The 15184-nt window shown below is 44.3% G+C and overlaps 1 protein-coding gene across 2 annotated transcripts in view; it reads right to left on the bottom strand.

The window, feature by feature from the left end:
• Positions 1 to 15184, bottom strand: part of ATP2A2 (ATPase sarcoplasmic/endoplasmic reticulum Ca2+ transporting 2) — a 57327-nt gene that overhangs the window by 4792 nt on the left and 37351 nt on the right. For both annotated transcript variants that reach the window (XR_004920828.2, XM_036103439.2), the window contains exons 9-19: positions 11284 to 11372; positions 10491 to 10593; positions 9554 to 9685; positions 6408 to 6530; positions 6089 to 6307; positions 4745 to 5080; positions 3301 to 3521; positions 2682 to 2884; positions 1140 to 1225; positions 739 to 872; positions 6 to 123 (exon numbers count right to left, since the gene is read on the bottom strand). Coding sequence is in view for 1 of the 2 variants with exons in the window: in XM_036103439.2 (XP_035959332.1) it covers positions 6 to 123; positions 739 to 872; positions 1140 to 1225; positions 2682 to 2884; positions 3301 to 3521; positions 4745 to 5080; positions 6089 to 6307; positions 6408 to 6530; positions 9554 to 9685; positions 10491 to 10593; positions 11284 to 11372 (1764 nt within the window). In the remaining variant the exon portion in view is untranslated. The remainder of the gene's footprint in view (positions 1 to 5; positions 124 to 738; positions 873 to 1139; positions 1226 to 2681; positions 2885 to 3300; positions 3522 to 4744; positions 5081 to 6088; positions 6308 to 6407; positions 6531 to 9553; positions 9686 to 10490; positions 10594 to 11283; positions 11373 to 15184) is intronic.

The raw sequence follows: 15184 nt of genomic DNA on the forward strand, positions 1-15184 counted from the left end.
CTTACTGGCAAAGGTTCCACGTAGAGGATGAGGAAGTGGAGCGACATGGACAGGCAAATGGAGCCCACGAGCCAGATGTTCTCCCAGGGGGGCATCCTCAGCAGGGACTGGTTTTCAGACAAGCTGCAGAACGACGAGAGGGACATGAAATACGCCCACCCGAAAGGCAAAGGCCCTTGTACCGAGCGACCCAGACCGTCCGAACGATGCGTCAGGCAGGCGGTGGCTCACCTGGCGCTGCCCGCGGACCTACTTCCACTTGGTGAAGTTTCTATTGTGGCAAAGTTAAAGGAAGAATGTTCAGATGTAGGACAAACTTCCAATTTTAAATCTAGGCTTCAGCACAGCAGACTCCATTTCAATGGACTCAGAGCTGCTCTCAATTGCCCTTGACACTGACGCTATTTTGAAATTTCCATTTTTGTCACTGGCTTAATTGGATGATACCATCTGTCTCACTGCTAAAGGGCAAGAGTGCCTTCCCTGTGGACAATGGCACACAGGGGCACGAGAGGCCCTATTTTTGGCCCCCGCTGTCTCATAAGGAACATGTGGTTAAGCACTCCCACTACTTCCTGGAGGTGATGATGACTAAAGCTTTTAAAACCGGTGCTGCTTGTTCTCCTTTCTTTCTGGGAGGGAGGAGCTTTCCTGCAAACCTCCAACAACCGCGACACCCAGTTCCCCGGTGTGCTGGCTGGCGGAGCTCTTGCCCCAGCTTGTCGAGGACTCACTGACCTGTTGAGGGCGTTACACATCTCTATGGTTACTAGAACAGACAGCGCCATTGTCATCGGGTATGGGGACTCAAAGATTGCACAATCCACTCCTTCAAAGTCCGGGTTGTCATCTTTACACTGTAGGAAGTGGCTCTGCAACAAATGTGCAATCAAGTTCTTCATCAGCCAAGTACATTTCCAAGGTCCATGTCCCCGTTCCACAGGAAGCCCAGGACACAGACCCACACAAGATCTCCCCCCATCTCCCAGAGAAGCCCTGGTCCTTCAGAATCCTCTTAGAGGCCACTGCTAATTATTTGAGTGTTAAGATTATTTGGTAGCCACCCAAACCACAAAACGCTCAAGGACAACCTTTTAATGCTTTGCCTCTAAGGCAGAGGAGAAAAGGCAGATACATACCAGCTGGTAGAAGGTCACTCTGGGACCTCCGTCGGCAGCAATGAACCACCACGCCGCAGCGCCCACTGTAGCAGCGCCAACATAACCTGGGAAGAGACACAGGCGGGGTTTGCAGCCCACAGCTTTCCCTGCAGGTCCGGCCTCGCAGGCCAGTGTCCAGCCAAGAGGAGACGGGGCAGGACGACGCTACGGGAGAGCCCGGGCTGCCACTGGCAAGTGCTCACTCCCATCGGCCAAAGCAGCTAGACGGAGGCTTTCTGCAAGGAGACGGGTGTGTGTACAGAAAAACTAGGCAACTTTTCTTCCAGGGCGTGGGAGGAGGAGCACCTACTGGAATTGGCTGGACGTTCACGCTAGCCAAGCCCCTCTCAAACTGGAGGCTAACGCTTTACAGCTGCAGGTACGTGTCCTCCACATAGCGCCTCACTGTGCTGCAGGGCCAGATCACACCCCCCAGGACTTTTAGGAAAACTGATGCTCCCAGTTAGACACCTACTGGCTCCAAAGGCCTGGCAGAACCGTTACGTGGAAATGCCGCCAGCGCGGTCAGTGCAGAACGCAAGCGACGTGGCAAAGCCCAAAGCCGATTCTGGGACCACCTCCCCCGCCCCCCTGCCCCCAACCAAATAGTTCTGAATTGAGCAAGTTTATTACAAAGCAACAGGGTAATGGAGAACACAGGGACACCATGAAGACGGTCCCAGTGCGGCAGCGTCTACCAGAAGATACAAGCGCACACTCCCTCGAAGCCGGCAATTACAAGGGGACAGGGACAGGGTAGCCACACACGTACTGACGTGGCGATTCCCAACAAATAGGGAGAAATGCAGGGTTCAGCACATGTGTGTGTATAGCACACCAACACTTAGGAAAAATACAGGCACAGGATAGATCTATTTGCTAGAGTATTTCTGGAAGGCACAAGAGAAATTCAGTATTGGAGGGGAACTGACTGGCTGAGAACCTTCTCACTTTATGCCACTGTGTGCTTCTGGAATTTTAAATCATGTGAACATACTAAAAAAGCAAACAAAAAACCACCTTCCTGTTGAACCCCAGGGCAGTTATTTTAACTCTCTGGCCTCACTTTCCTAAGGTCTAAAGTGAGGACAAGAACCGGCAGCCGGGCGGGAGCAGGAGGGCCAGAGACGACATATGAGGAACCCGACCTGTGGCCGGGGCTCCCGTGTGGCTCCCACGCACTGTAGATGAATGCAGAGCTCCCCCCTCTACTTTAGTGGGAGGGGGGCTTAGTTTCATAGCTTGGTGATGGAAGGCCTGACCCTTACTCACCCCTGTATCCTTTTGCCCTTAGGTTAAATCTGAAAATCTCATTCACAAAGGCCCAAGGAATGACAGGGATAACTAAAACAAGGGACCAACTTTCCTGTAAACTGGGTATATAGTTTATTAAACTCCATCTTCCGTTACCCTAACACAGGGATAGAAAAGAAAAAATGTGCTTTTAAAGAATGAAATTTACAAAAATGTTGGCTCATGAACGTTTTGTTTCAAAGTCAACGATATAAAAACTATACTCACAGCCAATGGCCAGATAACGGAAAAAGAGCCATCCGCTGATCAGGGGTTCCTTCGGGTTCCGGGGTGGTTTATTCATGATGTCCAGATCGGGAGGGTTGAACCCCAGGGCAGTGGCGGGCAGGCCGTCTGTCACCAGATTGACCCAGAGCAGCTGGACAGGAATTAAAGCCTCAGGAAATCCAAGGGCTGCTGTCAGGAAGATACTGTTTCCACCCGAAGAAAGAGAAAGACCCCCAATTATTTTGGCCACTACTTACATAGCATCAGCACCCTCTCCTCCTCCATAAAAATCAATGGACAGTAACAATGACTGCTTGAAATAACTTTTTGGCCACCATAAAAACATTTGTTATACCTAATTTTGAGTTAAAGTACAATGTTAGAAGGCCAAGAATTTTATGTTACTTTATGTAGTTAAACTCATTTCTATGTTCAAGGACATGCTTTACACACGAGGGCAGCTGCAGGACAGCCCTCCCAAGGGCTGGAACCACCTCTACCTTCCTCCTCATGCACGAAGACCAAAGCTGCTGCCATATGAACCACAAATCTGGAAAACTGGTCATCCTAAGCCCTGATTTTAGACAAAGGACTAAAGTGATCTTTCTCAAGCACCCACCAGACAACTTCCCCCACATTCGACGAGATGAGGTAGCGGATAAACTGCTTCATATTGTTGTAGATGGCCCGCCCCTCCTCCACCGCAGCCACGATGGTGGAGAAGTTGTCGTCAGCCAGGACCATCTCAGACGCCGTTTTAGCCACTGCAGTGCCGGAGCCCATGGCAATGCCGATCTCCGATTTCTTCAGGGCAGGAGCATCGTTCACACCGTCCCCAGTCTGAAAGGGAACGCGAGGGCTGGTTTACGCACACCTGCCACCACCTCACACGCCCGACAAAGGCTCAGCCATCCTGAAGCAAGGGAACGAATGCAGCCATGGCCCTCTGGGCACAGACACAGAGAATTTTCATTTTTACAAAGTGGTATCACAAAACACACTTCACCTGGGAAACGTAAAATTGCCCAATGAGCCGAAGAGACTTCAGAGGGAAGTGGAACAAAGAGGACTTCAAAATTCATCTGTATTATTATGTTTTTACCAAACAAAATAAAAAACCACCCACATGACAGTTAAGATGCAGCACTTGTATCCACACAGAGAAAGCTCAAGTAGAACAGGTGCAGACTGCAAAAAGATGGAAACCGTAATATTTACGAAGGTCACAAACACGCAAAAAGACCAGATATTGTCTACAGATACAAAGCTATCATTCCCAACACTGAACACCCAACACTGAATTCAGAACAGTGGTTCCCTCTGGGAGAGGAAGAGGAAGGAAGGGGGAAGGGAGTTATACCTGTAATACCTGCTTTCACATAACACCTTTGTTTCTTAAAGTTTTACAGACAAGCAACAGAAAGCAAATATGGCACAATGTGAATGTGTCTGGGTGAAGATTCACACTAGGGGAAGAATCCTGGAAATGCCTCGCACATGGGCAGCTCTTAATGCTTGACCAGTACATCTTATTTCAGGTAGGGTTAGAGAACACAAAGGAGTTAACCCTGAATCAATTTTTAGAAACTTGAGATAGATAGAAACATGTACACTTTTGGGGCGCCTGGGTGGCTCAGTCAGTTAAGCGTCTGCCTTCTGCTCGGGTTATGATCCCAGGGTTCTGGGATCGAGTCCAGGATCGGGCTTCCTATTCAGTGGGGAGTCTGCTTCTCCCTCTCCCTCTGCCCCTCCCCCTGGCTCATTCTCTCTCTCTCTAATAAAATCTTAAAACACAAAGAAACATGTACACTTTAACCAAGATAAAGACTAGATGTCACCAAATATTTCCCCACAAGTGATTCAGAAGGCATACTTCTACTTCTTAAACTACTCTAGAATCTTCCCTGCAGGTCATACCAACTACGGGTCAACAGAAGCCTACAGAAACAGCCCTGATTGTGACAAAAATCAAGATATTCTAAATCTGGGAGCGGTTACTAAAAATTTAACAGTCAAAATTACAACCTGCTCTGGCTGCATAGTGAGAGTCCAAAGGTACTCACCATAGCTGTTATCTCATCAAAAGACTGAAGAAATTCTACAATTTTTGACTTGTGGGAAGGTTCAACTCGAGCGAAACATCGGGCATTCAAACAGGCATCTCTCTGGGCTGAAGGACTGAGCTCATCAAACTCCCGACCCGTAAAAGCTTTCGACGTCACATCCTCGTCCTGCCTGAAGATGCCAATGCGCCGACAGATGGCCACAGCAGTGCCCTTGTTGTCCCCAGTGATCATGATAACCCGGATGCCTGCCTGCCGGCACAGCTTCACAGAGGAGGCCACTTCAATTCTTGGAGGGTCCAGCATGCCCACGCAGCCCACGAAAGTCAGATTGGTCTACAGCAAAAGAATCACCTTAGTTCAAACAGGAAATTCTAGTTTTTCCCATGGTGTAGAACAAGGGCCAGTTATACATTAAGAGCAAAAGTCTCTGCATTTTCCTATAATAAATTCTGTAACTGTGACTCTTACCTAAGATTAATATTCATAGAGATATAAATCCAGTAAGGAATAGTATTAATTCCAATTAACTGGAAAGGATGAAAAATAGCACTACATTCTTGTAACCAAATCATCCTTTAACTTTCATGATGATAATCCTTTGAAATGAAGAGAAAAACATACCAAGGAATAAGAGCATTTTGCTACTGGCCACTCTAGGGGCCCACAGTATCCAAGTTATTCCTTATTCCTTTCAGGCAGTGCTTCAGGAAGTCACATACCTGGTAAGAAAGCTATGAGCAGACAAGTGAAAGGAATCTCTCAACTTGGATATTTTGACCTTTAATAACTCACGAATGTTTTAAAAACATTCCCAATTGTTAAAACATCTTAATTTACAGAGGAGTTGCAAAATAGGCTTTATAAGTTTATTTAGCTTAAGTCTTAATTATTCTATCTTGAAAGTAACAGACTTGTATTAAACTGTTAACTACATCGGGGCGCCTGGGTGGCTCAGTTGGTTAAGCGACTGCCTTCGGCTCAGGTCATGATCCTGGAGTCCGTGGATCGAGTCCCGCATCGGGCTCCCTGCTCGGCAGGGAGTCTGCTTCTCCCTCTGACCCTCCCCTCTCTCATGTGCTTGCTCTCTCTCATTCTCTCTCTCTCAAATAAATAAATAAAAAATCTTTAAAAAAAAACAAAAAAACAAAAAAAAACTGTTAACTACATAGGTTGGAAGCAGCAGGCTAAATTGGAACGGTGATGCATTTGGCCTGCAGAAAAACAAATAACCACACCCCTTTCTTGGCAAAAGCAAGACTCATTTGACCTTTTACTGAAGGAGTACTGTTTGAACACAATGAATGTGCAGGGTGTGGGGGAAGAAACTTTTCATTAGCTAACCTCATATTTAATAAAGTTGGCAGAGTCCTCAAGGTTCATTTCTTCTCTTCTCAGTGGGTTGTCGTGAGTGGCCAGAGCCAGGCACCGCAGTGTGTCGCTGCCACTACCCCATTCCCGAATGACAGACATGACCTTCTGTTTGACTCCTGGGGTCATAGGAACTTTAGTACTTCCAACTCGAATGTGGGTGCACCTGTCAATGACACCTTCAGGAGCACCCTGGAAATGTTACAGATTTAGGTCAACAATTTTATTTACTGGGCTCACCCAGGATGCTAATCCTGGAAAGAACATCTCAATTGCAATCTGCCGTACTTGCCTTCACAAACATTTTGCTCATCGACGTCCGGCTTGGTTTGTTTGGTGTACAATAAACTGACATCGATTTTCTATCACGTGAAAACTCCAGAGTAAATTCCTTTTTCATCAACTGCTTAATGACCTACAGGAGAACACACATGGGATATTACTGGATGACAATTTCTGTTTATTTCTCACTTGTTCAACAAATATTCACTCAGCACCTATTATGTGACAGGCACTGGGGGTTTAGCAATGGACAATGAACAATACAAGTAAGTTCTCCCCCTCATGAAGCTTAAACTTGCCCTCTGGTTTGGGAAGACACACTGGAATGTAAACAAAGTGCTATGGAGAAAAAAATTTTAAGTAAGGCAGGGAAGGGGGATGGAAAATTTGTATACACAAATTTTCAGATCGAAACTTTACATAAAATGGCCAGAAGGCAACATTTGAGTAAAAACGTGAAGGATGTGTGAGCCGGGAGCGCAGAATGCAGGCTGGCATGACCCGGCATGTTCAAGGGGCCTCCAGGCCGAGGAGTTGGAAAATCGTGCAAGAGAAAGAGGTGAGAAAGAGGTTGTAGGATGTTAAAGATCACCTTAAGGCATTTATAACAAGTGAAAATGGAAGATAAGGGAGGGTTTCAAGGTCTGGCAGTTGTGTTAAGAATGAGCTGAAGGGGGACAAGGTGCACCACTCAGTACAAATAATCCAAGAGATGATGGCGACTGTGGGCAGAAATAGGTGGTCCAGAGCACGGCTGCCTCACAGAAGTTCCTACTGTGGTGGGAATGTTCTGGCAGAGCTGCTCATGTAGCTGTCCAGTGTGGCTACTACACACTTGAAGAGCCGCTGTTTTCTTTATTCTAAAGAGCTTCAGGGAGCCAGCGGCCACCATATTACACTCCAGCACAGTGACCAAAGACCTCATGGGAGTCACTGCAAACAGGATAGGTTGAGGACTGGGCCCTGGGGCCTCCCCACCCCTGGTGGGAGGTGGAAGATCCAGCCAAGGGAGTCGGCAGAGGGCCGGGAGCAAGGAGAACAAGTGAAGGAATGTTTCGAGGAGGGAGAGACTGACAGCTTGGGTAAATGAGGACTGAAAATTACCCTTTCAGATTTAGATGCTGTTTGGATCTGGACCGTGTATACAATCAAATTACCTACAACATATACTGTGTCCTTTTTGACTTTTAAACCTTTGATTTTTCTTGCCTTATTGCATGGACTGGGGTTGCCAGTATAATACTGAATAGAAACATGGAAAGTAGAACTTCTGTTGCTATTAGTATGACATCACTACAGGCTTTGTGTAAATGCACCATCAGCTTGAAGGTGAAGTCTGCTGAATTTTTATCATGAACAGAGATTTTATCAGATGCCTTTTCTGTATCCACTTAATAATCTTATGGTTTTCTGTCTTGATCTGAATTACCCTGATTCTCCCCTAACCCCCAGACACAGAGCTAATGATAATTACAGAAATCCCCAAGAACCTCAGCGTCTAATATGGGCAGTGATGAGTGGACTGACGCCTGTGGGTTCTCCGCCAGGCTGGGTGGATTACAGACACCCTCTCAACCAGAGCTGCCACAAGCAGAAAAAAGACCATCACTGAATTCTGCATTATCTGACTCATATATATTTCTTATGTGTTTAGTTTCCATCAAGCATTTGTACCAAATGCTCTAGGAAGACTGATGGAAATTGTAGTGATTCTGACAAGGTGTGGATCTAGGCACCAGATATATCCGGGGGTTCGGGGGGCGGAAAAGAACAAAGCCATTTCTTCCAGTATTAGAATGGTCCAGAGTGGTAGTTATTTCAAAAGCTGGGTCCTGCCCACTTCACGTCTGAACTACAACAGGTTCCTCCTTTCTGGCGGCTGGGGACTGGCATGAGTTCGGATCTGAGAATTTTCAGTGAAGGAGCCCCATGACAGTCATTTCTGACCCCCACCCCTCTGCGCCCTGCTCAGCTGCGGACAAAAAATGAGGCAAAGGCAGCCGTGGAGCAAGAAAATGCTTAGTCTGCAGGTAAGAGAACAGATGGCTGTGCCCTTATTTGTGGTCATCATGACAGTTAACACACCACTTTTCAGCTCCATGATACTACTTGTTTCCCTCCCCTTCATCAAGTAGTTATAGGTCTAGAATCAAACAATTTTAACCCTCAGTCTCTGTGAAGCTAAGTTTTCAGGTTGCTTTTAGGGACTTAGTCACACCAACTAATAATAGAGCGGTCAGGCAGTGTAGCTTTGCAAGGACCAGCACCGCCCCCTACCCTTACCGCCAGTCAGGGAGTGAGCTCTCTAAAATGGAGATAAGGGGCCTGGACTTCTCCCATCCTATGGCAGCCATGTATGTCAGGGCAGGATGCCACAGGACCTGCCCAAGACCCTCGGGACTAGGAGATGCTGGCGGGGAGGTGTGAATTGGTACACTTCAGCGGAGATCTACATCCTTAATTCTAGTGTGAGTTTTGCTTCCTCAAATGACGCAAAGAAAGGGTGCGGGAGCAGGAGTCCAGTTCTGCCTCACGCTGTGAGACTATGCCAAGTCACTGAAGGCCTCAGTTTCCCTGACTGTAAGTGCCAGACTGGACTGGATGGTCTTGAAGCCCCTTTCACAGCCTGAGATTTGGTGTGCTCACCAAAATGCTTAAAGAGCTGGAGTGGAGTGGATTCAAGAAAACAGGAAAAGAATACAGTAAAATGGCTGCTTTAAGAAATTTTACTAAAAGAGAAAAGAAGCAGGCTGCTAAAGGGGGGAAATAAAGTCCAAAGAAAGTTTTAAGATAAAAACCATACTACTATTTGTCCTATGCTGATAAAGATCCGTGGAGACTAGACGGAAAAGTGGTAACGCAGGAGAGGGGGTGGGGCTTGCAGCTCGAGGAGCAGGGCTGTGCCGGGAGCGAGGACAGTGCACTCACAGCACCAGGGGCTCTGAGAAGACAGACCTTGGAGGCACGGTGACTGTGTGTGGAAAATATCTAGTGATACCTATGTTCCTGGTCAGAGAGCCGGATCATTTGACCTGAGAGCAAATGTGCGGAAGGAGATGCCGCATGTTTGAAGAGATAATGTACATATACCTTAGCTGTCTACGAGCGGGGGAAGCAAAGGGCAGCATGGACAACACACCAAGCTTGAATACTGACCGAGTTGCAGGCATTTGCTCGCTCTACTTTAGAAAGACCCTTCAATTCGGTATCAAATACGTTCATCTTCTCTACTAGGCAAGTAAGAGCAGTCTCCGTAGCTTCTCCAACTTTTTCATACACACCCTTCGCCTGTATTGGTTAAAAGCACAGAATGTGCAAAAGTAGTAAATAAGTTTTTCATTAATAAAGACTTTCCATCAGAGGACAACTTCTTCATATCATTCTTCTAGGGGCCATGTTTATCTGAGTCTGGAGCACATGATGCAGATAATAAAAATATACTCAAAGCACGTTATCCTATTCTAATAAGTAGTTTTTTTATTTCCTTTAACCATGAGAACCCACTAGTCACAGTATTCAAACAGAGCTTGCAAAGAGCATGTGTCACTGTGTGTTGTTACCATTTCACAGAGTTCACATGGGGTTTCTGTTGGGGAATGGCTTGTCTAATTTTAGATAGAAGCCAGCGGACTACTATGTAAGTAAGAAAGGAGGGGAAAAAAGGATTTTTGTTGGTTAAATTTTGTATCATGATCATCAAAACAACCCTCTAACCCTCAGCTTGTCAAGGATGTAACAGTCCCCATCTTAAAAAAAAAAAAAAAAAAAAAAAAGACCAATCCCCTATACTGTCAGGAAAACATGCCCTGTTCTAGGGTTTTCCTCATGTACTGTAGCTGCACCAGAGCAGAAGGGCCCACCACGTACACTCTGACTCTTAGCAAAGTGACTGCAATGCTCAGTCAGGGGACATAGGAAAGGCTCTCCGCTTTCTTTGGCTGGGTCACACTGACTCGGATAAAATGGAAAGAGGAAATAAAATCAGGAACCCTTACTTTCCAAAGGGAGGAAGGAAGGCTGGATTTTCATTCCACCCACCCCACCCTTGAACTAGAACAGCCAGGTCTACTTTCTCACTTATGAGAAGCCTTACCTCATTGTAATCCAACGCAGAATCATTACAAAGAGCACAAATTGTTGCCAATTCCACAAGACCATCATATTGATGACATTTCACTGGCTTATCATCTTTATGCCTATCAAAAGAAAACACTTTTAGAGCACAGTGTGGTCATCTCTATTGATTTTTACTTAATTATACAATATAATTTTGTGGACAAGAGCCTTGGCCAGTATTCAAAAGAATTTGAGCGATGGCTCTTAGAAATCTGATGCTGGAGATAACAAAAGAATGCGTCTCTGATATCAGGAATCAATCAGTAAAGACCAGAAGTTCTTAGTTAATGAAATTCTTCCACCACAGGTTATCAATACAGAACAAACAGAAACCCCACTTGAAAAATTGGGCTCCAGGGGCACCTGGGTGGCTCAGTCGTTAAGCGTCTGCCTTCGGCTCAGGTCATGATCCCAGGGTCCTGGGATCGAGCCCCGCGTTGGGCTCCCTGCTCAGCGGGAAGCCTGCTTCCCCTCTCACACTCCCCTTGCTTGTGTTCCCTCTCTCGCTGTCTCTCTGTCAAATAAATAAATAAATAAAATCTTTTAAAAAAAAAAAAAAAAGAAAGAAAAATTGGGCTCCAAAAATAAAGATGAAAAAAAAAATCTGACTTATAACCTGTGTTTTCTCTTTCAAAGTGCATTAAAAAAAAATTACTACTCCAGTAACTAATACGAGCCACATTCAGAAAACTTTTTAGATATACTACAAATCTATCCAAGTCCCAAACTGCCACAATGGATCCTTTCAATGATAAGGCAGGTTTACTCACACTTCTCCAAGAGGGGCGTATGTTGATCCGGTAATGGTAAACTCATTAAGGGAACAACCATCACCTTCAACTTTGTCCAGAATGAACATCTACAGAAAAAAGGCACGAATGTTTAAAAGGTATAAAAATATGCTGGAAAAAATAACCTTTGCTATGACAAAAAGCATTTCTCATTTAAGAAAACAAACTTATAAATGGAAGCTCAGCAACAGAAGTACTGTCCCTTATTCCAACCAGGCATTATTTAAGATCACTTCCCCATCCATCCAAGAGTCTGAGAAACGGCATCACTGAGGTGCTGAATGAATAAGCAGCAGCAGGGGCACCAAAGACACAGAAGACAACCCACATGACACATGAGTTACGAGGACTCTCGGTCAGTCAATTCCAGACACAGCAGTGCTCTTCAGAGTGCTCAGAATTCTAAATTTCAAATGGCCGGCTGAGAAAAGTAGTATTAGGTAGTCCTGCCTCAGAGCTAATAGTAAAAGCCTGGGAAGAATAAACTCACATTTCAGAACTGCATAAACATTCCCTGAGTAAAATAAGACAAATTACTTCTCTCCTCCTTCCCACTTATTTTTATTGTGGCAATAGCTCATTTTCTATGAAGCTCCATAACCCCATGTGTACAGTATGGAGGCTGCAGAGCTGAATGAACTCATGCTACCAAGACAATACACACAGAAGCATTTAGGAAATAAAGGACACTTCATTTTATACAATAAAGTGACATGAGCTAGTTTCTTAAAAACAAGGGTTTTTTTTTTTTTCTTGGTTTGCTTTTCTATCATAATTCAGAAGCCCAGTTTAGAAGACTCAGATTTAGATATGTGTTTTCATGTAAATTTAAACTGTAAAATCTTATCATAGAACACAAAAACAAAAGTGCTATTTCAGCTATACTTTTGTCACACCAAAATCCCTCTGAAATATGAACAATTAAGAACATGATTGGGGCGCCTGGGTGGCTCAGTCAGTTAAGCGTCCGCCTTCAGCTCAGTTCATGATCTCAGGGTCCTGGGATCACCACATCAGGCTCCCTGCTCAGCGTGGAGTCCGCTTCTCCCTCTCCTTCCTGCTTGTGCTCTTGGTCTCTTTCTCTAATAAGTAAATAAAATCTTTTTTTAAGATTTTATTTTATTTGACAGAGAGACACAGCGAGAGAGGGAACACAAGGAGGGGGAGTGGGAGAGGGAGAAGCAGGCTTCCCGCGGAGCAGGGAGCCCGATGTAGGACTTGATCCCAGGACCCTGGGATCATGACCTGAGCCGAAGGCAGACGCTTAACGACTGAGCCACCCAGGCGCCCCAGTAAAGAAAATCTTTTTTTTTTTTTGAAGATTTTATTTATTTGACAGAGACACAGCAAGAGAGGGAACACAAGCAGGGGGAGCGGGAGAGGGAGAAGCAGGCTTCCCGCTGAGCAGGGAGCCTGATGCGGGGCTCGATCCCAGGACACTGGGATCGTGACCCGAGCCGAAGGCAGACGATTAACGACTGAGCCACCCAGGTGCCCCCAGTAAATAAAATCTTAAAAAAAAAAAAAAAAAAGTAATCTCTGCACCCTACGTGGGGCTTGATCTTACAGCCCTTGAGATCAAGAGTTGTATGCTCTGACTGAGCCAGCCAGTCGCCCAAAAAGCTTCATTTCAAAAGTATACTTAGATATAAATCAACCTTGGAACGGAACTAAAGCCATGAGCAAGACATACAAAATGGCTTAAAAAAAAAAGTATATAATGGGATTTAAAACTGACTCCTGATAAAAAAGGTTCTAGTTCAAACATATACAACCAGTGTCGAATGAGGAAAAGATTCATGTCCAAGGTCACATGCAGCAAGATCAGTGACGCCTACATTTTTTTCTAACAGATACAACACCTAAAAAAGGAAGCTTGTCAAATGGCTCCTTCCAAAGATGTTTGACATTTTACAGAAGAGGAACAAAGGATCAGAGAGATTAAAGCATGTGCTCAAGGTTATATAATTATTAAGTGGAAAAGAGAGGACTGGATTTAACTACCAATCTCAAAGAAAATCCAACTTTACCCTTTTATCAGAAGTTGTGTGACTCTCGGATATGTTACTTAACCTCTCAGGGCCTTAGTTTTTTAAACCTCTTTTGAGCAGGATTACCATATGATTCAAATAAAGTCACATGTGAGAAAACAAATTAACTGTACTAAGCAATATCAAAGCAAGTTAGCATTATTACTACATGCCATGTCATTTCTTTAATGATACAGTTTATAAAAAGTGAAACTCTTTGGGTTTATACCAAAGTCCAAAGTATTCTAAGATATTCAGAATTCTAATCCACATTAAGTAAATCTGAACGCACGTGGGCATTTTAGATTTCGAGCAAGTAAACCATTTAGGAACTGCATGATGAAAGTATCTCTAAGTCAAGGGCAGTTATGCAACCCACTGCAAGAAAGCTCCTGGAGAATACTGATTAGCATCAGCTTTCTGTCAGAGAGGGAGAACAGAACAAAGAGGCAAGCTAGGCTGTTTCTTTAATAGAAGAAAACATCTTAAACCAGTTAAGAGAAAATATAAAAACAAAAAATTTTTCCTATGGACTCTGTTTTATTCTTAGTTTGAAATTTGATTTGCTGCCACAGTTTGAAATTAGTTGCCAACTAGCTATTAGCTAATTTATGCAACTTTTTCTGGTTCCAAGGAATGAAAACTTAGGTAGCCAAGTCAAACCCTGCACTTCTGGTGAAACCCAGGACAGACTGGCAGCTTACCACTTAAGAGACAAAACACCTGTCAGTTCATTCTAAGTCGGGATCTGGACTACACAGAGTTTGGCGGGGGTGGGGGTGGAGGATGGGATGGACACCGATGATGACTGTGTATCTAAAAATCATCATGAGTTTAAATTTGGCAAGATAAAGATTCAGAGGGTTTAACTGTATTAAAAACAATTTCTAATGCAAAAAAATATTATCCAAAACCCTGGAGCTAAGGCCAAGAGGATGCCCACATGTCCCTTCAATGTCATTCAGAAGCATTCTTTTAACAGGCTCACTCCAAGATGTAGTATTCTAGAAAAATTTAACATTGTTCCACTGTGCTACTTACTATTAAGAGCTCATGTTACATGAAATTATGGATTTGTGTCCTGTAGGAAAGATAACCTGTAGTTTTACTGCCCTACTGGATATTAACCAGTTTTTGCAATCTAACATATAGCAATTCTATGCTGTTATTGAGTACTTCCTCAAATGCTCTTGTAACCAGTTTTACTGATTCCCTCATTCTTTAACAAGCTAAACAGAATCTTTGACCCAGTGTCCACTCAATATTTTTATGAGTTGTGTACCTTCTGGAAAATTATACTTTGAAAAGACTTGTACAAAGTTGTTTAAATAAAACCTAGGAAGAGAACATAATTCAGCTGTATCAGTGTTTCTGTAGTTACTACTTTTCTAAGGGCAAGTTTAAACAGTTTCTTATTTTATCCCCCCAGTGATGGTCAAAACAACCTAAGAAAGGAAGGATGAACACACATAACAAAGCAAGTTAAAGGCAATTATTTAACTTTCAAGAAAGCATGTCTCATTCAATGTGTTATGGAAATACCAGTTAGAAGTTTAGCTAGGCAGGTAGGGAGGGAACTAGCTGCTTTAAAGGATTCTCTTCCTTTAAGGCTGGTCCAGTAACACACATGCACTCAGAGACAGAGGAGCAGGAATACAAAGGGAACATAGTCACCTAACACATTAATAGATTGCCTATAGTCACCTTCCCCAACATAAGCACATCAACTATGCAGATACCCTTTATTCCATGAATTAATTTTAGGAATTAGATGACTAATTCCTCTGGGGCATCAGATTACCTTGGGCTCTGGCTATACACATAACCCGTTTGTTTAAAGCACTCAAAAA

This window comes from Halichoerus grypus, chromosome 13 (genome assembly GCF_964656455.1).
Source record: "Halichoerus grypus chromosome 13, mHalGry1.hap1.1, whole genome shotgun sequence".
Lineage (NCBI taxonomy): Eukaryota > Metazoa > Chordata > Mammalia > Carnivora > Phocidae > Halichoerus > Halichoerus grypus.